This window comes from Coffea eugenioides, chromosome 5 (genome assembly GCF_003713205.1).
Source record: "Coffea eugenioides isolate CCC68of chromosome 5, Ceug_1.0, whole genome shotgun sequence".
Classification (NCBI taxonomy): domain Eukaryota; kingdom Viridiplantae; phylum Streptophyta; class Magnoliopsida; order Gentianales; family Rubiaceae; genus Coffea; species Coffea eugenioides.
Genome location: NC_040039.1, coordinates 47,466,169 through 47,489,708, shown reverse-complemented (window position 1 = coordinate 47,489,708; position 23,540 = coordinate 47,466,169). Strand labels below are relative to the sequence as shown.

The following is a 23,540-nucleotide window of genomic DNA, read 5'->3' as shown; positions in this document are numbered from 1 at the left end:
ATCGTTCAGCACAATTGATATGCATAGCTGTCCTAATGACAGATAAAATATGCACTAAAATTGTAGATCTGTAATTTAGCACATACAAAAGACCTGAAAAATGAAGAACATATCTAAAAAGTACCATCCATCTAAAATCATCTCCTCATAGAATAAATCACTATAGCCCACTTTGTGCACGTTGCAATTGTCCAATCTATTAATTAACAGTTTTAAACTCCAATAAAGATGACGAGATCTACCGACATAGACTCAAATCTGAAATAAAATTCAGATCTGAAGCAAAATTCAAATTTAAACAGCAAAACAAGGAAAAATAACACAAAATCTCACTAGGAACTCCTAAGAGAACAGAAATTCTCACTAGGAACCCTAGGAGAAACAGAGATCTTCCACTACAAAAATTTAGAAGAGACTTTATTAGAAAAATAATAAAAATAAAACCTATTGTGGTCTCCCTCCCGAAGAGGAAGAGACTCAGAGAAAATGAGCGGTAGAGAGAAGTTGAAAAAGGTGAGGGGTTGATGGATATTTTCTTGTCATTTTTTACTCGTAAAATTGGCAAGATACAGTGTGCCCACATTTTTTGTTTTTTGTCTTCATGTCAATTACTTGTGGCTGATTCACTTCTATAATAAGGGGTGACTTCAAGATATTGTAATTATATATCCACATAGAGACTTTTAATGTAATACGTAGTTTTTGAGTCATAATCTCGTATGCATGGCATAGAAGGAACACTAATAATATCTTGAAATTAAGTATGTATCAAGCGTGGCTTACCATGTCAAATTCTTTGGTAACTAGTCATAATCACGCTGCTTCATGTGTTGGAACATGCAATTAAAACGCAGGACAGCAGGAATACTACCACTTATTCTTCGGTCTGCACTCTGCAACATGCACCACTTGGTTAATTGCAGACCACAACACGCAAGAAAAGATAATGGGGTCGTTTCTTGCAATCTCAGGAAAAGAAATTATCACGACATTTCCCTTCGGTAACATGACTAATGACTTTGAAGGCTCTTAAAAACTTTGACAAGAACAACTTCAATCTGGAATGCCAATAATGACCTCATTCTCGGCATTTCCCATGAGTTTACTTACAAGAAAGAATCTATTGAAGTTATGATCCCGTATTCTTCCATATTTGTTTGTGAAAAAAAATCAATCTTTCTACATGCCCATCAGCAATAATGTTAACCTAAATCCTGTTTAGTGTTGCTTGTGAGGTTGAATTTTTAGTAAAAATTTTCTACTTGCAATTATCTTTCTTTTATTAGCCTCTAGAAAAGTCTTTGCAAAATTATTCAAAAATCTGTTGAGTAGTCAGAATAGTTCTTAATACTAGTAGCGTTATTAACGCGTGAGAAAGGTTGAGTATTATTAGACGTTATAAACGAGGTCTCCATAATTATTAGTAAGTGTCAAGATACATTACTACGAATTACTCCTTCTGTCCTATTTCGAATGTCTCGTTTTTCTTTTCATTCGTCCCAAATTATAATATAACTTCCAATTGAAGAATATATCTAACTTTTAACTTCTCTAAAATACCCTTATTTAATATATTTCGTTATGAATACTAAATATAGCTTACCTTATTTAATACAATCAATCTTTTTCATCAATAATTGCTTGGATATATGTTTTGAACGGTGCATCGTATCATCATATTTCTATTGTAATCAATATAAAAGCATAATGATTAGTGATACTTTTAGTATTAATATATAAGGTATTTTTAAAAAAAAAAATACTAGGCTAGATTTACTTTTTAAATAAAATTAACTATATTTCTTTTAATTGTGTGAGAAGAAAATCGATACAATTAAAGTGGTGGGACAGAGGAGTACCATAATACTAGCAAAAAGAACCGTCACTTTGTCCAGTGAACCATTGCAAATAAATGCGAACTTAAGATCTTGTGTGTAATGCTTTGCAGCTTTGGGGATTCCATTGTCGTCTGTTGATGATCTCGACGAGGGGCCGGCCGCAAATGTAAACTGGGGCACCGACTTTACCAGTATAGGACGCTGAGGCGTCCACAACGATTTCTTTTTTTTTTTTTTGCCTTTCTTTTATTTTCATTTAGCTACGTGTGAAGCAATTAGGAACAGTTTCGTAACTAATTTTGCTTCATAGTGAAATGAGTATTAAATGCGGCAGGATACTTTTCAAGAGAAGAAAAAAATGTGGCCAATAACACTCCATAAAAAAAAAAAATCACAAGATCACATAAAGTAAGCAAATATATGAAATTATTAAGGACACAAATAAATCCTTTCTGGTTTTTGAGAACCAATAGAGACCCAGCAAACAAAATAAAACGTGTGCTAAAATTGAATTATAATGGCAGTACTAAATTTTCCAGAATTAATTGGCTGCCAGAAATTGAATCATACTAAGAAATTTCTTTAAAAAAAAAAAAGGAAAAAAAAGGAGATCCCATCTACAATATCATGCCATAAATGAGCATATGATATACTCCACCTACCCGCCCTTCGGGGTTCGGTTCCGTGGTTGTAGTTCCAGTTGGGGGAGAGCCACGTCCAGCGATCGAGTCCCCAGGTTTACCTGGTCGGTGATGTTGGGCAGCCTCTCCCGGCCACGCAGTAGGATTAGTTGGATCGTACGGTAATCAGTCCACGGATCCAGATATCCACTGCGTTGACAAAAAAAAAAAAAAGATATACTCCACCTATCCAAGAGTCGGTGCAAACTTCTTTTTGCACATGGCCATTTCCTTGGTGCAAATGTGACGCTACAAATATAACGACGGTCAAAACAAACACCGACTCCACTCCGAGACCCAAGCCCATATATCAAATTTGGTTTGCTGGGCCAGCGACATTAGCCATTGGTGACTTGAAGGATATTTTAGAACAGCAGTCAGTCGTTAACATATTCTTCAGCAAAAGTATATGTCAACGATTTTGAGTTCGGATATTATGTTCATATTGAGCCTTTGAACTGAAATATAAGCATGAATGTTATACTATCACATTTCATATTCACGATTACAATTGAAATGTTTGCCACAGGCCATATGAGATTGAACGCCTATAGTCTGGAAAACAAATGGAAGCGGCACTGGAGCCACGTAATAACCATGGGGTATTGTTGGTGCAATAACCGAGAATGACGAGATATAAAATGTTTACCCCATCCTACGACCACAAAAGATTACAAGCCGGTAACTACGTCCATCTAATCCTTTGAACATAACCATAAAAGAAAAACATTCAATGAGAAAAACGAACGATAAAAGTTAACTTCAATCGAAGAAGAATGATAGACGGCAGCATGAAGAGCATGAAGCTAAACTAAAGACAACGAAGATAAATCCTGATGCTGACTTCGAGTTGCATTAGTCCGTATTTGGGAATTTACAACTTACTTACGCTCAAAGCCTGGCTTCAGCACATTCTTTCAAGTTTCAACTGTGAGCTTCCAGTCCCAACCAATAAACGATCTAAAACAGAAGCAGCAGAATTCTTCAAGAAAGAATTTCAAGTCAGTAGCTAGTTAATAGCATCAGTATGGGCCGAAAATAGAAGGAATGTTACTGCTTTACGACATTGCACGGCAATTGCAACAATAATAACGAGAAAATTCCAAAATTAGTTTTCTGAAAGTGATTAAAAATAAAATCTAGTCTTTTTAACACTACCACTAAGACGTGCAACAAAAATTCTCAGGCTCCTCCCACTTGCAACTATCTTTCCTTGAAAAGCTAACTAGATTCTCGTTTTTCTGAAACTTGAGGTGTTGACAAGATCTACCGTGTCTCTTAGCTCATATTAGAAAGGACTTGAGAGCAACGCAATCACAACACCACGGACCATTCAAGATCCCATCAAGGCTTAGAAGCCAAAGAAACCAAGCTCACTAGCCTTTTCCTTCTCAAATGTCTCAAAATACTGGTATATGATCGTAACAGCTAGCAAAATCCCTGTTCCCGAACCAATTGCCCCCATGAAATCTGCCAAAACAGTGAGTGCACCAATACAGATGCCACCAAAAGCTGCTGCTGTGGGTATGTAACGGTTCAGCTCCTTCTGTAGATTGGATTCACGATGCCCAGGCATCACCATTTGTTGTTCCTGAAACAAATTTTCAAATACAAATCAGATATAAATTTGTTTCATATTCAGGCATTGCATTATGAAAGCAGTTCCTTTCCAAAAGAAACATCTTTAAGATCGTCCTTCTTTTCTTCCTTTCGCTTTCTTTATTTTCCAAGTCTGTTACCACCAGCTTAAAAATGGTTTATGAACTGCACAACAGGCAACATGAAAGACTCCAGAATGGCTGTGCAATCCACATATTACAGATTACTTGGGACAAACAAAAGGAAAAAGTATCAATTCTTATGAGCACTTATTCATCATACCAATTGTCGGCCGAAGCACTTCTTTCCAAATAGTTTCTGGCAATAATAGCAGTAAACAAATAACATTGGTTATGCAGATAAAATGAATTTCCTTGTGAATCATACCTTAAGCTGCTTGGCCACATCTCTAGCAGAGGATCCTGACACTTCAATCCAGGTTTTTGAGAACAATGCACATGCTGACAGCATAAAAACAATGTAAAAAAGTGCATGAAATGGATTGGCTGCCATATCTGCCAAGCTGCAAAAATGACAACAGATTCAGTTAAGCATGTAAAAGTAGGAAGAAAAATGCAAAAACCATCAACGCGTGTTGATGGATAGAATGTAGATGATAGTAACACGAGACTAGGCAGGGAGATCCAATGATCATGAGCCACAGTAATTCACCTTGATGGAGCAGTAATATAATAAGCAAGGCCTCCAACAGGGACTGTTTGGCCAGAATATTCTGATTCCTTCCACTTCCCCAAAAGGTTCACTAGGAAATTTCCACTGTACTTCCTGTACAGTAACTGGAACAACAAACAGCAAGAGGCTCATTATGTGTTAAAAAAATAACAAATCTTAGTCAACTAGAGCCTAGTTGCAAAAAAGGCCCATACCTGAGAAATGAAGTAGAGATTGGACACCAGAGCAGATTGTAGAATAATGGGCATATTGGAAGTATAGAACAGCTTGATTGGATATGAACCCTGCTGTCCACGGGCATTCTTAGACCTCACCGGCAAAACCACACGGAAGCCTTGGAAGTAGATCACAATAAGAAAGATCAAGATTGTGGCAAGCAAGTTGGTCACATTCGGAAGATTCTGCCGATAGAATGCTTCACGAAGTGCACGAACCTTGTCTGTTCGAGTTATTAGCAAATGGAATAGAGCAATTACAGCGCCTTCGAATTCAGCTCCACGACCACTGTTAATTGTGGTTGGGCTAAAAGCTTTCCAAATGATGTTTTCACTGTCAAAGCAACCAAAGGTCAGTTCAATCATCCATCTTAGGAGCACATGATAGCTAAATGCAAACTACAGTTTAGAGAAACTTACCAAATGTTGGTGGCAATGAAAAGTGAAATCCCAGAGCCTAGACCATATCCTTTTTGGAGAAGTTCATCTAGACAAATCACAATAATACCAGCAAAGCAGAGTTGGAGAATTATAAGAATTGCATTTCCAACTCCAAGTTGGCTAACGCTTCCATACATCCCTGAGAGAACATAGGCAACCGCTTCACCAACAGCAATAAGGATCCCCAATAACTTCTGTGCACCATTTCTGGAAGTCCAAAAAGGAAAACTTGTCAGAAAAATCATCAAATAAACTGAGCAAATTTATGAAATCAAGGACATAAACAAATCCTCCATATTTCCTAATAGCCTATAAACATCCAGCAAAGGAAACAAGTGTTTGTGTACAACATATTCTGTCTATGTATTTTGAGAAATTCAATTATAACATCAAAAACTGAATCCAACAAGACTTACAAAAGTGCTCGATCCTCGCGTACATTGTTATCTACTTCGATGATCTTTGAACCAGCCAACAGTTGCATAACCAGTCCAGAGGTGACGATAGGAGTGATCCCAAGCTCCATCACAGTCCCACGGTTGGAGGCAAGAATAACACGCATCCAGTAGAATGGATCTGCCCCAGTTGTCGAATGTATGCCATACAGCGGAAGCTGGCTGCATACCAAAAATATGAAAAGGGAGATCACCGTATAGATAACCTTCTCTCTGAATGGGATTTTCCTATCAGCACTCTGAACTTCGGGTAGAAAGGAGAGAAAAGGTCTAACAAGATGAAGCACCCTGAATCCTCCCCCCATCTTATCACGATGAAATGCACCAACTCAGCCTACAAAAAAGAAATTTTCAATCAAAAGCACATTCCATAGGAACAAGAACTCAATCGTAACAACCGAGTAGTTCAACGCAGAAACCAACAGACAGTTTTTGGAATCAACAAAATCAGGAAAAGTCAACACTCCAAAGTAGGCATATGTTGAATCAAAATCATTAGAAGGAAAAAAAAACTAGAAATTTTAATATGCTAAATGTAGTCAATTGAAAACAGCAGCAAAACTTCTCTCCGGCTTACTACCAACAAAGGCAACATCCCATCTCAGACTCAAAATCAACTGAAATTGCTTAATAACACGATAAAAACACTCAAAAAATCACTAGCTTCCAAGATGCCCCAGGCCAAAAAGAAAAAATTGCAGCTTGTAACTTAAAGCATGCCAAGTGAAAACTCCAAATGAAACGTACGGGCTACTAATGTGAAAGCCCCCCAACACATAGGAAATTAACAATTTAACATCCAAAAGAAGAAAAGAAAAAAAAAGGAACGAAAATGTTCTAAGTTCGCCCTACATCTTAAAGGTTTGTAATAAATTGACCCAGGCATAACCTGTATTAGCAAGAACAAAAGGCTGATTTTTTACATAAATTTTACACATAAGAAACGACATAAACAAGACCGAAATCAGAACCAAATTTTACGATACAAGCCCGCTATGCGGCCTAAAAACAGCACTTACTGTATCGGTATCGATTAATCAGATTCATCAGATCTATCAAGTATCAAATTTTCCAGAGAAAAAAAAATTTAACGCAAAATCATTTCGTACGTAAACATAAAAATTCCCTAAATTCAGTTGTTCAATATACGGATCCGAATCGAACAATTCCAAAACAATTGCACGGTTTAGTAAAATAATTAGCTAAACCACTGAACAAGATCGGAAAACAGAAAAACGATCACATAAAACCAATAATTAGCGAAAAGAGATTGAGATTGAAGACCAACCTTGGGAAGAAATTGAGAAGAAGATTTTGAGATCCGTTTGTTACTGAAGCTGCTGAGACGATGAATATTTCATCTGAAGCAGTCTCCGTTTCTCTTGCGTTAGAGGTCTACTTTGGCGATATAAAATGGGTGCCGACGTGGCAGGGCCTCCACGGAGCTTGTCCAATCATTTTATGACACGTATCACATGGATTAGAGTGAAATTATGCGCCAGATTTTTGTTGTAATTCTCATTCCCAAACAGCCAACAATTAGAATTGGTCCCAAAATTGACAAATTCCTGTTACACTGGTACTTCGGTAGTGGGGGTGTTTCACGAATCGAGTCCCTCGCGAGCCGATCGCGAGTGGCTCGAATACGAGCTGGTCAATATCAAGCTCAAGTTGAGTTCGAGCTAATTAAGTCGATCTCGAATTAAAAAATATTAAACTCGTTGGCTCGTGAGCTCAATTATATATATATATTTTTTATTTTTTATTTTAATAATAAAATTACATATATATCTCTAATATTTTATTATTTATTAAAAAATTATTATTTTATTTATTTTTAAAAATAAAAAATTATTTTTTATTTTTTAAAAATAATTTAATAATTATTATTTTTTTATTTTTTAAGCTCGAGCTCGAGTTCGAGTTTCACAAAATTAACTCGAGCTTGGCTCGATTAGCCAAAGCTCGACTCGTCTGCACTCCTATTCGGTAGTCAAGTTAATTGTCAGATGATTTTACCATATTGGATAGTTAATCTGGCCCAAGCCCAATAAATAAATGTTTCCTATTTCCTATTTGCAAGGCCTTGTGCAAGATCCCAGTCTAAATTTTACATATAGTTAGATAAGTATTGGGCTTCTGCCGAAGAAAATGTTGGGGACACGAAGTTTAGTTTTTTTGCATTGCAACGATAACATTCTTGTAACATAATTTATCATATTCTACGAAATTGGGTAGACTAAAGTCTAATCTATTCTATTCTAGGAGAGAGGAAGTTTAAAGTATACAAACCTAATCTACATCACGTTTGAATTTTTCTTCCACTGTAAGTAGGGTTGGAATCCCTGACCTACAGTTCAAAGAGGGATTTAGTTCTTTTTTGGTGACCACTTAAACCAAAACTGAGTGGTTTATGAAGCTTGGTCTTATTTGGGAAGATTTGAGATCTACCCAATTGTCACTTTCAATTTTTCAATTTCACCATAAATGTTAACGTCTATACTAACACAAAAGAAGGTATATAAATGTTGAGATAACAATGTGCAAAACTATGAACTTATTAAAAGTGGTTTTGCACAATCAATCCCATTAATCCAATTTCATATTAGGTATTTAAAGGAATCTATTTACAAATGCAGTTCGAGGAGGGAAAACAACTCTTCTATTGTAGATGAGATTTTCGAACTCGTGAATGCCCGTTGCCAATCATTTAAAATTGTATTCCAGAGGAGCCTGGCCCAATTCCAAACAAGTACGGCCTTGGCATTTGGCACTGGCTTAAAAGAACAAAATAATTTGGGAGTGGCAAGACCGACCCCACACAACAAAAAACAGTGCACGTTCCTACTGTTACCTTCTCTCCTGCCCCTGACGTTGAACTGCCCAATCAGAGCACTAAAATCATTTCTAGAAAAATCGCACTTTTCCCAGTTTCCACTAAAGTACTAATCTCCATTCTCCGCCCAGTAAAAATTCTTTTACAACTACGTGAATGTGGCCCCCCCGGCCTCCGGGAAAAAGAAAATACTAGTGTAAAATTCTAGTACACTAGTATTTATGAACATTTTAGAAAATAAATCCACAAAGTTGTGGTAATTGGAAAAAGCTTGTGAAAAATGGAAGTGTGAAAGTAGAGCGTCAAAAGGCTGCCTGCTTAAAGAAAGTACTGAACTGAACAGCAGGAGGAGGAGGAAGGAGGGTCTGAAGAATCCATCCAGCTGCTGAGGTTTGCAGCAAAACAACGGACATGTTTTCTTCCAATCTGTCTGTTTTGCTGGGACTAGACAGACCCCCATTTCTTTCTTGATTTACTTCCATGGAAGTTTCTCCCAGAGATAACACCATCCTCTGCTTCTTCTTCTGATCTATTTGAAAAACAAAAAAAAAAAAAAAAAAAAGAGGGAAAACACAGATACAGCCTCAAAAGAAACGGAAGTTTTATTTTATGCTATCTGAGGAAAGGATGAAGGGTTCATTTTTCTTTCTGATTTTCTTAACTCTGTTGGTGGCTTATGTTCAATTTCAAGCTGATGCTGCTATCCCTGCTGGTACTACTTTTCTTACTTCCTCAAGTCCCCCATTTGCCCCCTTTCCCTAACATTATTGTTTTCTTTTACTGTTACTATTAGTATTGGTATTATTTTTGCCTCTGTCACGTTTCACTTATTATGAACCAAAACGCTAATGTTGATCTTCTGTTTAAAAAACATGTATGTGTTGTGTACTGGTATTGATAATTCAGCTTTATTGTTTCATTTTTGGCTCAGGGCCCCTGATAAAACATGTTTCATCCCTGCTCAAATGGACCAGGTCTTCCTCTAAATTGCCCCAATCTGGTAATTTCTCCTAGTTATAATTTCAGTCCTAATTTTACTTCTCTTTTTGGTGTTTGAGGTTAAAGTTCTTATTCATGCACCATCTTTGAGTTGAACAAAACATGAGAGGGGAAAAGGAAAGAAAGAATGAACAAGGATGTTGTAACATGTTTGTGTATGCGTAGCTGTACACGTTGCTTCTTTTGTTTTCGATGTGAGAGGTAATGTATTTTGCGGTTTTCTGATTAACTAAAAGTGCAAACTGCTTTGCTTATAATTAATTTCAGTTTTCTTATAGGGGGGGTAGTTTGGTATATGTGTCTACATTAGGCTTGTATAACCATTCATTTATGGTTACAGATGGGAATGTGCTTCAGTTTGAAGATGGCTACTTAGTAGAAACTGTTGTACAGGGGAACGAGCTTGGGGTCATGCCTTACAAAATCCGCGTGTCACAAGAAGGCGAACTGTTTGCTGTGGATGCAGATAAGAGCAACATTGTTCGGATAACTCCCCCATTATCCCAATGTAAGCTTCTTTCTGCCTCTTTCTCTCTCTCCAAATGGTGAGATTGCTGGTTTTTGTGATCCCTGAGTGTCTGATTTGCTGTCTGTGAATGGGTGAATAATGCAGATAGCAGGGCAAGGTTGGTTGCAGGGTCATTTCAAGGTTACACAGGGCATGTGGATGGAAAACCAAGTGATGCTCGGTTTAATCATCCAAGAGGAATCACCATGGATGATAAAGGAAATGTATATGTTGCTGATACAGCAAACCTTGCCATTAGAAAGATAGGAGAATCTGGTGTGTACAATTAACAGCATGAGATTGATCTATTGCTTATTGAAATGGTTATTTAGCCTTGAGAACCTCAATCAGCAACTCTAGAATTTTAAATTCATTTCAGGTGTAACGACAATTGCTGGAGGAAAATCAAATGTTGCAGGATTCAGGGATGGGCCAAGTGAAGATGCGAAGTTCTCATCTGATTTTGATGTGATATATGTTCACTCAACCTGTTCATTACTGGTTGTTGACAGAGGAAATGCTGCCCTGCGACAAATATCTCTTGACCGAGAAGATTGTGATTATCAGTACAGCTCTGTTTCAGCTACAGGTTGGATTTCTCTATGTCTGCTTGCTTGTAATTGATTTTTATTTTTGGCGCTTTTCTTGTCTCATTTATCAATAACTTGATGTGAATTTTATGGGATGGTCATAGATGGATATTTTAATGGAGTCATGTTAACACCATTATGGTTTACTTTTTTTTTTTTTTTTAATTATTCAGATGGATAATAGGCCAATCTTCATTGTTAGTTTCACTGGGGGGCTCCTCTAGGATAGCAATGACTTTAGTTGGAGGTCTATTTTAGAAATTGAAATTGATTTCTTATTTCTGATAGCTACACAATATTTATGTGGAGGATTAATACACAAATCATGCACAGTTTGAGTATATATTTTGATAGTGCATTAGCCTCTAGGAAGTTATTAGTTTTGGCAGATGCAATTGCTGTTATCAGTAGATAATTGAGTAAACTTCTCATCAAAATTTCTCAGTCATGTTCATCATTGAATTGGCTTTATCTGACTTTTACTACTCCAATGGACTTAGAGATATCTATTGATCTTGTCTTAATAAGTCCAACAAATATGACACACAAAAATTGTATGACTACCGATAAATCACTCAAATTACTCTATCAATTACTTGCCTTTCTTGAGCCTTTTTGGTACTGTAGTGAGTGTCCAGCTGACAAGGTCAGGGTTCTTATGTGGTTTGATGAAGGGAAATCAGTCTTACTGTAATTTCATATTTAATCACTGAGTTGACCTGTTAGTTGACCTTAACAGGCTACATCAGAATGATGTGTGTTGGCTGGGGCAGGGGAGAAAGAAGAATGAAGAAGAGAAAGCAAGTTACTTTGTCGTACTTTAGGCTATTGAAATGTTGCCTCCATGTGGGAATATAAGAAACCGGCCACTAAAGTCCTCAAAAGTTCTAAAATGATATAGTACTAATCATTCTTGAATGAGCAAGCCCTTTTCTGATGTATTTCGTTCTTGTGCAGATATTTTGATGGTTATTGGTGCAGTCTTGATTGGATACATTTCATGCATGCTCCAACAGGGGTTTGGTTCATCCTCCTCCTCCAGAATGGTATAGTTTTTTTGTTGATTTGTCAGTTTCAGCTTTATCATTCTGATTTGCATTCCTGCAAGTAGATTTCCACCGGATTAGAGGTTGATTTCATTTGCTACCAAAAAGCTGGATATGGTCATGCATTAGTTTCACTCTAAATGAATAGCCTAACCTGAAACAACATCTGCATTGCAGCAAGCAAATACGGGGTTTGAAACTCATGCAGACCGACAAAAGAAAGAAAAATCTGCCCCTGTGGTGGAACTTGTGAAAGAGAACCAGGAAGCTGCTTGGCCATCTTTTGGACAGCTCATTGGAGATCTACCAAAGATTGCATTCGAGGCATTTAGTGGCATCTTAACGTACCTCATGCCCTTCAGGTTTAGCCGCCGCAGTGCTAGAAAAGGCCTCACTCCATTGAAGGATTCTTTGATCATGCCTGAAGATGAAGCTGAGCCCCAGCCCCAGCCCCAGTTAGTTCAAAAGCAGAGAACTCTTGCCCCTATGTCAGAAACCAGGCAGGCTTACACACCAAATGTTAGTGATAGATATTCAGAAGTGAAGCCTCCTAAAATCCGATCGAGCAGCATGAAAGATCCGTCATTGCCAACCAAGCACAGATCCTCTAGACGACAAGAATATGCTGAATATTATGCATCAGGCGAGGTTCCTCCTCAAGTTCAAGTGAGGTCTAAAGGTCAGAAGGAAAGAACAAAACATCGACAAAGGGATAAAAGTGGAGAGGTTTTTGGATCAAGCGGGGTGGAACATTCAAAACCTGTTGAAAGCAAGGCAGTCAACTATGGTGATCCCAAGTACGGTCCTTACAACATGAGGAGCAATTATGGGGATACATTTCGTTTTGGGTAGGTTGCTTGCTAAAGTGTCTCAGTCCTTGTAGTTTAGAAATTAGAACTACTACTACCGTCTCTAATTGGTCAAGCAATTATGTATTGGTGTTAGAATGTCTATAGTTCCGCCTGCCCTTCAAGGCTTCAACTTCTTAGAGAAACAAGAAAACAAGTTTTTTTGAGCGTTTCTTGAGCCTGTTTGGCTTTTGTCCCTTACGTAGCATGATTCTTTCTTGGGAGCCAACAAAAGACAAGGATGAATGGTGGCAGAACGTTCACCGCACCAACCTATAGAAAGAAAATTGCATGTAAGGACTTGGTTTTGTAATTCGTCGGAAAGGGGGTCAAAAGTGTTGTTGAAAAATGAAGTGTCTACTGTCTAAGAGGGGGATGATCGATTTAGTAGTATTTTGCTACTAACGACTGTTGAATTGAGGGTACAAGGTAGGCTTAGCACCCTAAAGAAAATAAAGAGTGAAAAGAATTTTTTTTTGGGTAAGAAAAGAATGGAAAAGTTAATACTCCCTCCATCCTATCTTATTGTTCATGTCTTGTTTTCACCTTACTAATATTTCAAAATGAGAGTTATCATTTTATATTTAACACGTGTACTTTTCAATCTTACTATTTAAAAAAGTAAATTTTTAAAATTTCAATACACATTTAATAAAGAAAATTTTACATTCAAAGGATACATTTATAAATTCACCAATTTCACTTCATCCAAACATAATATTAATGATTACTTTGGATAGCTTTCTATTTGTCAGAAATTATTCGATTGTATCATGAACACATTTTTTAATTATATTTTTATTTTTTTCAATCATCTTTTTATCTCGTGTATATTAATTATATTACAAAAAATATTACAATATTTTTTTAAAAAAAATGTATTTAAAATAATCTCCTAACCAAACACACATATATATCCATAAAAAAGTTGGATTTTCCAAAAATAATTATAATATTGGTGCGGAGGGGGAGTATAAAATAATATAGAATGAGTGGAGGAGGAAGACCCTCTAACTCCAAGGCAGGCGGAGTGGTGACTGGCTCTCACATTGGCCATTCAAAATTTCAAAGTTGTTCCCACAATTAGCTACACGACTTTTTCAAAAGGAAATCAAGGGATTAATATTCTCATGTGACATGTCCGTGAAGTCCAAAAGTAGGAGACTTTGACTATTAAAAGACGAATATTTTACTAATAAATACCAGTAGTAATAATATAATAATGTGTAGAAAAGAAAAGCAGCTTTTGCTTGTTGGTTTTTGCCATGTCCTTTTCTTCTTGATTGGTGCATTAGAGGGTAGAAAAGAGAGAAGAAGATAAAAGTGAATTTTAATCTGGAATCCAAAAATAATTGAATTAAAAACTAACAATAATAATAATAATGTGTTGTTCTTATCCCCTCCAGATTTTTATGTAGCAACTGAGAACTCCCAGTCGGTGAGGCAAAGCGCAGTTCGTGGTGGGACAAATAAATATAAGGGATAATTGCAGAAACCTCCCTTGAGGTTTCTGACATTTGCACTGACCTCCCCTGTAGTTTGAAAAATTACACTAACCTCCCCTGAGGTTACTAATCCTCTGCAAATCCAGTCCAAACGATTAAAATATTGTTTTAGGGAATGAAATTAGAAGTTTTTATCAAATTTGTCCTTTGTATTACATGTCCAATGAATGACAAAGTACTACAAATCAATTAACAATTAATAAATTTTAAGGAGTATAGTTTATAAGCAAATACGCATTACCTATTTAAAGTATCGGCTCTTTATGGGCATTTTACTTTCAAATATTTAATTTAATACAAATATTTACGCTCAAATACATATTTGTATTTACTTTCAAATATTTAATTTTTGTTAAATACAAAAACTATCAATCTTTGTTCCCGTAAAAATATTAATATAATATTTTTTCAATTTTAATTACAAACATTTATGTATTTAACATAAATTAAATGATTCAGAATAAAATGCCCATAAAGAGCCAATACGTTACTCATGTAATGGATGATAGCCATAAAGAATTAATACTTTATGGGTCATTTCTTTTTTTAAAAAAATATTTAATTTATATTAAATAAATAACCTACCGATTTCCTTTTTGCAAGAATATTACTGTAACACTTTTTTGAATTTTACTTACAAAAATTGATATATTTATCATAAATTAAATATTTGAAGTAAAATACCCGTAAAAAACCGGTAATTTAAATGAGTAATGCGTGTTTGCCCATAAAGAACCGGTAACTATTTAAAGTACCAGTTCTTTATGGGAATTTTATTTTCAAACATTTAATTTAATACAAATATTTACGCTCAAATACATATTTGTATTTACTTTCAAATATTTAATTTTTATTAAATACAAAACCTACCAATCTCTCTTCCGTAAAAATATTAATATAACAATTTTTCAATTTTAGTTACAAATATTTATATATTTAACATAAATTAAATGATTCATAATAAAACACACATAAAAAATGAATACTTTACTCATGTAATGAATGAAAATCATAAAATATTAATACTTTATGGGCCATTTCTTTTTTTTTAAAAAAATATTTAATTTATATTAAATAAATAACCTACCGATTTCCTTTTTGCAAGAATATTACTGTAACACTTTTTGAATTTTACTTACAAATATTGATATATTTATCATAAATTAAATGTTTGAAAGTAAAATACCCGTAAAGAGCCGGTACTTTAAATAAGTAATGCGTATTTGCCTATAAACTATACTCCTTAAAGTTTATTAATTGTTAATTGATTTGTAGTACTTTGTCATTCATTGGACATGTAGTACAAAGGATAAATTTGGTAAAAACTTCTAATTTCACTCCGTAAAATAATATTTTAATAGTTTGGACTGAATTTGCAAAGGATTAGTAACTTCAGGGGAGGTTAGTGTAATTGTTCAAACCACAGGGGAGGTCAGTGTAAATGTCAGAAACCTCAGGGGAGGTTTCTGTAATTATCCCTAAATATAATGGAGACATCCCACAACAGAGCTCATCTGATCATCCCACAAACTTTTTTTTTTTTTTTTTTTTTTTTGCTGTCTCTCTCTCTCTCTCTCCTCACGGGGAATGAAACATGACAGCCAACCACTTTGGACATTAAGCAATGGGTAAACTACACTTTATTTCTCTTTTTTTTCCTCCTTTACCAAATTTGATGATCATTTCTTTCATGAGGGGGGCTGCAAAATGGAAGGCGTTAACTAGTCAGTGTACTTGTATTATTTTTGTAGTATTATTCATGACAGGAAGAGTCACAAAGTTAAGCAGAAAACTGCAAAAAAGTGACCAAAGTTCAATTTGACTTTGGACTCTTTGATACGCATATGACTCAATTTAGTATCAAAAATAAAAAAGAAGTAGTGAACAACTCCCCCATGGCATGCATTCACCACAAATTTTTTCTGATACACATCTAAACTGACTATGACTTGTTGGTGATTTTTTCTGGGATCTGGGGACTGTTTCTGACTGTATAGTGAACAAGGATGGGGTGTGCTGGATCATCACAGGCCAAAGGAGATGGTGAGTCTTTGCAAGTTTTCATCTTTTTAAGGTCATGGTACAGGCATACTGTTTCATATTGTTTTTTATGATGGAAAATTCTTGTCTGTCTACTTTGAAATGTGCCTGGTTGAGAAGAACTCAGGGCATCTGTTTTAACTTGTGACATAGGACATGTATAAATCTGTTTGCATGCATGCATGTGTATTTTTTCTAGGTGCAAGGGATTTGAACTGAGAGAAATGTTTGGATGAATTTATGATTGACAGTCTGTATCAACCAAAATTCAAGAAAAGAAAGAACAATATCTGCTTATGGACTTTCATGCTCCATTTGTCTTCGTAGGTTTGCTTGATTATTTGGAAAAGAAGCTTCTTTCTTTCAAATTGTATAAAATAAGCTTGTCCAGACTTTAACAGGGTAAGGCGAATTCTGATCTAATTTTGAAGGCTTCGTATCTGATTGGGAATGGGTTTTTGTGTGTGTGTTTGGGTTGGGGGGGGGGGGGGGGGGTGGGGTGGTGGTGGTGGTGCTACTATTGGCTGAAAAGAGTCTCTATTCATCCAAAGATCAACTTCCTCTAGGTTGCTTTGGCAATTGGTACTATGTTGTTCTACTGTTGCTTAGAGTTCCCATAGATGCTGTACTAATTGATCCTCAGTACTAAAGCCTCCTTTCCTTCCAAGTGGTATGCATCTTCTTTGAAGGAGTTTAAGGAGTATTCAACATTTCAAATGCAACCGAAATGGAGGAGAATTAGGATTAAGACAGACCATTCTAGTCCCAAAACCCCAATGAATGATGTAAATGTAAATTATGCGTACTTTGGCTTACCCCCTTTTAGATTTTAGACCTTCCTGGCGAAGTTGCATATGCTGTAATCTAATAAACAGAAAGCTAGAAAAAACTGAATTAGCGTCCTGTGAGCAAAGGAACCAAGTAGACACAGATCTTCAAGACTTGGTTTTTGTGCGAATCACTGGGCGCTGTCGCGCAATTTGTCTTTTCACTCTTGTTGATTCTTGTGTAATGCTGATCTACAGATGTCTGTGCACAGGCATACATCTCTACAAGTCTATTAGCATGTGAAAGTTGGGATTCTGATTTTTTACCATATGTTTGCCAATCTAGTCTATCTGAAGCCAGGTATGGTAGTTGTGAAGCTGAACACGTTTGTTTACTCTTTGGTCTTTACAGGATCCGCGAAAAAGATTCGAAAGCCAAAACCTTGGAAACATCCACAACCAATAACGAACAGTCAGCTAGTGCAGTTGAGAGAAGAGTTTTGGGACACTGCTCCTCACTATGGTGGAAGAAAAGGTACTAGACCTAATTGAAAAATCACTTGTATTTCAACTTAATTTTGAAGATTCTGTTGATTTAGCAGAGGCAATATTAGCTACTCTACTCATGATCCTCTTATCCTATCCAATTCTGTGGGAATTTACTGTACGTAAACTACTTGTGTACTCATTCTAGAAATTTGGGATGCACTTCGAGCTGCTGCTGAGGCAGACATAAACCTAGCTCAGGCAATCATCGACAGTGCTGGAGTCATCATCCAAAATCCTGATATGACGGTGTGCTATGACGAGAGAGGTCCTATTCTGCTATTTTTTCGACCAAACAAATTCTGCTACGTCCCTTTTGCTTTTATTGGTAGAAATAAGACTGGTGCTCTTCAAATTTTCTGAGCTCGTCTCCATTTGTCTTGCTGCCCTCCTCCTCCTCTTTTCTCTTTTCTCTTTTCTGATTTCTATATTCACTAGCTCATTTTTCTTGCTAATCTGTTTTACAGGTGCAAAATATGAACTACCGAAGTATGTTCTGAGCGAACCAACCAACTTAATACAAGAAGGTTAAAAAAAATGAAGGATTTCCTGATGTCAAACTTCCACATTCATTGATTTCAATGTAGATCGTGTAAATCTCCCTCATGATATTACACAAGTTTGTTTACTCACACCATCCTCCTTTTTCACCTCGCTTCTTCCTCGTTTGTTATAGATTCAAACACGAAGAAAAGCAAAGCATCATGCTTCCCTGCTTTAAAGTGCAGTATGATTCATCTTTAACACTTTATTTATTTTTGGGGGTTGTGGTTTGCGATGGGCGAGTCTTAATAGCTTGGGTATGTTAACATGAATGCCAATTTTCAACTCACCGTTCTACGCAAGTACAACTGTTAAACACCTTTGCCTTCCCCATAACATATCAACAGCGAAGTAAAAGCCAGGAGAAGTGCGCTTAAAAATGCTTGAGCTGGTGAACATGCGTGTATGAGCATTTCGTAACATTTCTTGTTCAGAATGGTAAGCCACCAAACTCCTAACTGTCTTTCCTGATTAGCTTTGAAAACTGAAAATCTCATTGTTCACCAAGATGGGTTAAAGTTCCTATCAACTAATCAAGAAACTATTCTTATGAAGTCTAAGCACAGCCAAGAAGAGGTAGCAGAACTATACAAACATTTGAAGAGAAAACCATGAACAAAGGATTATCCTGACAAGAAAGCATGCACGAGCACGACAAACGCCATGATTTTATCAACATTGGAGCATAACGCAAAGAACCAGACAATTGCAGCAGTTTCTATAGCAATCTCCTTAAACCCTCTTGAAAAAAGACAGAATATTCCCTTGTTTAGGATCCTTGTTCCCTGCTTTCTTACTTCCCGTTTTGCCAACTTGGTTTAATGGAGCATTAGCAGTTACAGCTGGTGACTTCTTAACAGCAGATGGTCTGGAAATAAACCCAACAGTATAAGTAGCTTATAAATCTGAATTAGGAAAAATGGAACATTAATGACAGCCAGAATGAAGCAGTTTTTGAGCTGATTATCTGTAAAACACCAAACATACACAGTCATACATGTGTGGATGTCTGCTACAATATAATGCCTCAGAACTGCCAGCAACTTGATAGTTGACAAAAAGCATAAAACTCCAAGCTCTATTCTAACATTGTCCAGTAGTTTTCTCTTCAGAAATAGCAAATATAGAACGCTAGATTGTACTCAGAAACAAAAAGGAGAAACAAATAACAAAAGAAAGATGAAAAGTTTGGCATTTGAGATGGAAGAGGCATACATATCTAATTATGCAAAATCGGCATCCTAAAGTATTTATCCGAATGAGATGTCATATAAATGGGGGGACACCAATCAGCCAGTAATGACCACAAAGCACCCATGCAAAATTAGAGAACCAGTCATCGCCTCATACTTGCACATATATTGTGGGCAGAACTACATCTAAATTCATGTTAGTCTGGGGCAAAGTGATTTACATGGTAAATTAAAAAGAATCCAGTACAAGTTACAGTATGTTCACCTGTTAGAATTGTTGCTGGCTGGAATGTTGTCAGCCTTCTTTGTTGTGTCACTCTCAGGCTTTGTCTCCTCCTCACCCTCCCAAACAACCTCAGTTACTGCATCCACAATTCAAATGAGTCAAATAATATAAACAGGGCAAACTATAACAAACAGAATGCCACAGAGCATGCAAAAAAGCTAAATTCACTTCGACAACCATTGGATAAACAGAACAAAGCATCACTAAAAGTAACTATGTATGCCCATATGTGGAAAGATGCGTAAGCCTAAGGCTACTTTCAACACTTCTTGTCTCATTTATGACCTCATTGATAAAGTCTCTTTCAGTAGGCAGGAAGCAAATGAAAATATCTGAAAAAGGAGTAGTATATCTGTTTCGAGAAGTAAGAGGTGTGATTTATCATAATTGCACCTTCTCTTCCACGCTCATCAATCCTTGTTTTTAGTACTTTTTTCCTTTTACGTGAATTTGGAGCAGCATCCCTTGTTTTATCCTTCACAATTGTGTCAACAGCAGGCACATGGTTTATAACCTTCTCCGAAGAAGAAGAGTTCATGTTGTTGTGGTTGCCGAACGCTAGATTCTCTTCCTTTGATTTTCTGTCGGTTTCTTTTCTATGCTTGAAATTTGGTTTATCTTCTTTCTCTTCCTCAAAATTCAACTTGCTCTTCTCAATGTCTGAAGAATAAGAGCTTCGTTTTGAATCCAGCATTGATTTCTTCTTTGGAGGATCTGGGGATGCTAGATTGACAGCATCTTTGAATTCGTCTTCTTCGTCTGAGAAGTCAAAAACAACCCTCCTCTTCCGACCAACTTCGCCATTGTACGACCGCTTGACGTTGACACCTTGACCTTCATCATCACTGCTTTCATGCTCTATTTCTTCACGAGCACATATTTGTGCATCTGCAATTGCTAATAGTTTCACAGTAACTAATGAACTCCTAAGTTCAGGAAACAGCCAGCAGTGAAAGTGGATAAAAGTCAAAGGAACAAACCTGCAGAATTTGATATGCCATTAGTTTTTGCAGAGGCGCACTCAGCTTTGGACTTTGCAGATGCACGACCCCACATATTAGCCAATGCACCTCCGGTTCCAGAAGAGTTCTTATCAGTCTCTACCTTTTTTGTATTAACAGCCAATTGAGGAACTTTCAGTTTGTTCTCAGCAGGCTTACTCTCATTTTTAACATCTTTGACCACATTTGGGGATTGCAATGTGACATTAGGGCTTGATCCCTGAACCTTTTTCTGCTGCGGTTGTGGAATTGTTGGACTCTGGTTGGCCAAGGTGTATCCAGATGACCCTGAGGTCCCGGTAGTTTTCACTGGTAGCACACTTGTGGTTCCATTTGCTTCTTCAGCATTTCTCTTGACAAAGGAATTTAGTACTCCACAAAATCTGTAGTAGCACCAACCACAAAAAAATGTAGGAGCCAAGACAGGTTAAACTCTGTCAAATTAGCTGCATTTAGATCGCCTAAGACATGCTGAATTTACCTGTTATCTCGCAGACAATTATCAACTTCATGGGGCTGCTTAAAGAGCTCTTCTGCTTGGACAAATTCAGCATTCCAAAGGACTGCTGGGTCTTTTGGTAAGCAAGCTTGCACGCTATAGATTTGAACTGAGCAATTCTCATCAAATTCTTGCTTTACTTCTACAAATTACAGGAAAAAGATGAAAAAAAAATGCAATGCTCATTTCAACATGGAAGTTCCAAAAATAGAAGGATAGCTTAAAACATGAATTACATCTTGGATGCTAGCTTCGTTAAACAGCATTTTAAAGAATGCAGGCAGTATAAGCATTCTGTTGGAAATAGCCTCTAACAAGCCATAAACTGCATTATAAGTAGTGGTCAAGTGTTCAAAATAACCAACTACTGATATGTCATTCTTGAGATAGCTCATAGAAGGGTTTATATCAGATCGATTGCGCCAAACTTGATCCCCCGAAACATAATGCAATGTATGACATAAAAAACAGTTGCTTCTCAATTTTAAATCAACAGCTATTTGCAATGTCCCAACAGCCCAATATTTTCGTTGGTTCACTCAACTAATTATTCTTGGGAGGCATTACAAACCAACATCCACAAAGTACAGTCATCCAAATATATAAGCAAACAAAAGTAAATATTCAAAATCTGGAGGATGCATTATCTTCCACATCCTAGAAGATACGCAGAGCTTAACACCAATAGTCCAAAACAGCATTTTGCCGTAACCACAGATATGCTAACATTCAGCATGAATGTCACTCTACTGGATATCCAGTACAATTTAGAGGAAATGATGAAGCCAGACACATAAGAACAAATCACAATCAGGTAACAAGAAAAAACTACAACAATGGTGAAGTTTTCTCATCAGAAATCTCTAACAAGATATCATGCAAGGAAGCGTGCAAGATTTTCTAGCTTGGCATACACATGTTGATGCAATCACAAATAGAGCACTAGAGCACATTATACGTTTAGAACTCACGAGATACAGAGGACAAGCAGTTTTCAGGCTAACCAGCAAAGAAAATGTCTGGAATACAAATTTAGAAAGCTGAAAGGAAGCAATGTAGCAAAGTGGGAACAAATCTCACAGTCAATACACAGGGGCATACAACACAATTTGCCAAATTGAAACTCAAGATTCATCGGTAAACGAACCTGTAAGTTTAGGCTTGGACACAAGCCTGATATGATAAACCGAAGGATCAGTTTTCAACCAGCCAGACAAAGTATAAACTACCTCTACTCCGGTCCCACGCTTCTCAACAAAATCCTGAAGCAGCCTACAGATGACAAGTCGACAAACAACAAAGAAACTAACTTTAGCCAAAAAGGGAGAAATTTCGAAACGACAAATCATCAAAATATAAAATCTGAAAACTCGGTACCTTTTTGCGTCGTTTGAGGACACCAAAAAATTTCGACTCAGCCATTTGTATGACACCTAAAATAAAACACAGCCAAGAACAATTAAATTTAAACTACGTAAGATTTAGAAAAAAAACTTCGCTATTCTTCGTTTCAATTTCCACCATCTTACCAGAAATACAAGGAAAGAAAATCTGAGCATAACCCCTAAACTTATTCTCGAGAAAACAGAAGAAAAAAAACCCTCCATTGAACCTTTACAGTAAGGAAATACACAAGTTGATAGTACGAGAGATACCACTTGAAGCTTATCCGAGACGAGGGACTGTATCTCGTCGAGGATACCCAGGGTTTCAATTTCTGCCATGTTCGGGTCGGCGTGGGGCAGTCTGATCTCGCACCCGAAAAGGGGAAGTGATGAACCGAATCCGCTAAACAATTTTCCCTCCGCAAAGAACATAAAAAAGCACCCAATTTTCCCGCCAGTATGATGGAGGGTAAGTTAGGGGGTTTACTGGTTAGCGGAGTCTTTTCTTGGCTTTTGGGGCCTATTGTCACGTGATTTTCCACATCGCACGTGCTCTATTTGGACCTTCCCTTCCTTTTCCTTCTTTCTCAGCATCCCTTTGCTTGATAGGTTAGTGAGAAATGGATATTACTCGTTTCCCTTTTTTTTTTCTTGCAAAGAATTATAATATTGGATTATTGGAGTTCTCGGGTTTACTCTAGAAAATGAACATACCCAATGACAAAGGTATAAAGTCTTGTTTGAATTGCATTTTTCTGAATTTTTTGTAGAAAAAATACTGTAGCGATTTGGTATATATGAGATAAAAAAATAATTGAGAAATGTGTTCACATAATACATAGCAATTTTTTTGGAATATTGTTGGTAAAAAAAAAAATTGGCTCATCAATACGCTGTTACATTTTTCTGCATTTTCTTTAACCTTCATGTTGCATCCTCTCACGCAGAGCATTGAGTTAGCTTCCAAGGGAAAAAAAAAAGAAGCTCGACGATCAAATCAGGATATGATGAACATTTGATTTGATCA

At 36.6% G+C, this 23,540-nt stretch overlaps 4 protein-coding genes across 5 annotated transcripts; 2 read left to right on the top strand and 2 right to left on the bottom strand.

Moving 5' to 3' along the window:
- Positions 1 to 3,510: 3,510 nt before the first annotated feature.
- Positions 3,511 to 7,295, bottom strand: LOC113772087 (protein transport protein Sec61 subunit alpha). Its single transcript, XM_027316629.1, has 7 exons — positions 7,210 to 7,295; positions 5,883 to 6,255; positions 5,446 to 5,673; positions 5,005 to 5,359; positions 4,790 to 4,914; positions 4,505 to 4,640; positions 3,511 to 4,109 (listed from the first exon to the last, which is right to left on the bottom strand). The coding sequence occupies exons 2-7, from the start codon at positions 6,224 to 6,226 to the stop codon at positions 3,870 to 3,872; spliced, it is 1,428 nt and encodes a 475-aa protein (XP_027172430.1). The 5' UTR covers positions 6,227 to 6,255; positions 7,210 to 7,295; the 3' UTR covers positions 3,511 to 3,869.
- Positions 7,296 to 9,007: 1,712 nt separating this feature from the next.
- LOC113770684 lies at positions 9,008 to 13,141 on the top strand. Its single transcript, XM_027315224.1, has 7 exons — positions 9,008 to 9,469; positions 9,689 to 9,757; positions 10,097 to 10,264; positions 10,370 to 10,540; positions 10,644 to 10,853; positions 11,812 to 11,900; positions 12,078 to 13,141. The coding sequence occupies exons 1-7, from the start codon at positions 9,367 to 9,369 to the stop codon at positions 12,750 to 12,752; spliced, it is 1,485 nt and encodes a 494-aa protein (XP_027171025.1). The 5' UTR covers positions 9,008 to 9,366; the 3' UTR covers positions 12,753 to 13,141.
- Positions 13,142 to 15,797: 2,656 nt separating this feature from the next.
- Positions 15,798 to 18,348, top strand: LOC113770707 (ubiquitin domain-containing protein 2). Its single transcript, XM_027315261.1, has 5 exons — positions 15,798 to 15,881; positions 16,251 to 16,296; positions 17,473 to 17,595; positions 17,755 to 17,874; positions 18,074 to 18,348. Exons 2-5 carry the CDS (start codon positions 16,260 to 16,262, stop codon positions 18,136 to 18,138), a joined length of 345 nt encoding a protein of 114 aa, XP_027171062.1. The 5' UTR covers positions 15,798 to 15,881; positions 16,251 to 16,259; the 3' UTR covers positions 18,139 to 18,348.
- Positions 18,349 to 18,588: 240 nt separating this feature from the next.
- On the bottom strand, positions 18,589 to 22,953 carry LOC113772023 (DNA polymerase delta subunit 3). Of its 2 annotated transcripts, none has more exons than XM_027316559.1 (8): positions 22,784 to 22,953; positions 22,506 to 22,561; positions 22,276 to 22,400; positions 21,111 to 21,270; positions 20,609 to 21,012; positions 20,022 to 20,525; positions 19,608 to 19,704; positions 18,589 to 19,017 (listed from the first exon to the last, which is right to left on the bottom strand). In XM_027316559.1, exons 1-8 carry the CDS (start codon positions 22,943 to 22,945, stop codon positions 18,882 to 18,884), a joined length of 1,644 nt encoding a protein of 547 aa, XP_027172360.1. In that variant the 5' UTR covers positions 22,946 to 22,953; the 3' UTR covers positions 18,589 to 18,881. The 2 variants fall into 2 exon arrangements, with proteins under 2 accessions (XP_027172360.1, XP_027172361.1); XM_027316560.1 differs by having other exon boundaries at positions 20,022 to 20,516.
- Positions 22,954 to 23,540: the final 587 nt, after the last annotated feature.

Coding starts and splice junctions, on each gene's coding strand:
- LOC113770707 (XM_027315261.1), top strand. CDS start 16,260: ATGGGGTGTGCTGGATCATCACAGGCCAAAGGAGATG. Junction 16,297..17,472: donor ATCACAGGCCAAAGGAGATG/GTGAGTCTTTGC, acceptor TGGTCTTTACAG/GATCCGCGAAAAAGATTCGA. Junction 17,596..17,754: donor TCACTATGGTGGAAGAAAAG/GTACTAGACCTA, acceptor TACTCATTCTAG/AAATTTGGGATGCACTTCGA.
- LOC113772023 (XM_027316559.1), bottom strand. CDS start 22,945: ATGTTCTTTGCGGAGGGAAAATTGTTTAGCGGATTCGGTTCATCACTT. Junction 19,705..20,021: donor TGATGAGCGTGGAAGAGAAG/GTGCAATTATGA, acceptor TTGTGGATGCAG/TAACTGAGGTTGTTTGGGAG. Junction 19,018..19,607: donor GCCAGCAACAATTCTAACAG/GTGAACATACTG, acceptor GTTTATTTCCAG/ACCATCTGCTGTTAAGAAGT.
- LOC113770684 (XM_027315224.1), top strand. CDS start 9,367: ATGCTATCTGAGGAAAGGATGAAGGGTTCATTTTTCTTTCTGATTTTC. Junction 9,758..10,096: donor CTCTAAATTGCCCCAATCTG/GTAATTTCTCCT, acceptor TTATGGTTACAG/ATGGGAATGTGCTTCAGTTT. Junction 10,541..10,643: donor TAGAAAGATAGGAGAATCTG/GTGTGTACAATT, acceptor AATTCATTTCAG/GTGTAACGACAATTGCTGGA.
- LOC113772087 (XM_027316629.1), bottom strand. CDS start 6,226: ATGGGGGGAGGATTCAGGGTGCTTCATCTTGTTAGACCTTTTCTCTCC. Junction 5,360..5,445: donor TTCATTGCCACCAACATTTG/GTAAGTTTCTCT, acceptor TTGCTTTGACAG/TGAAAACATCATTTGGAAAG. Junction 4,641..4,789: donor TATATTACTGCTCCATCAAG/GTGAATTACTGT, acceptor TCATTTTTGCAG/CTTGGCAGATATGGCAGCCA.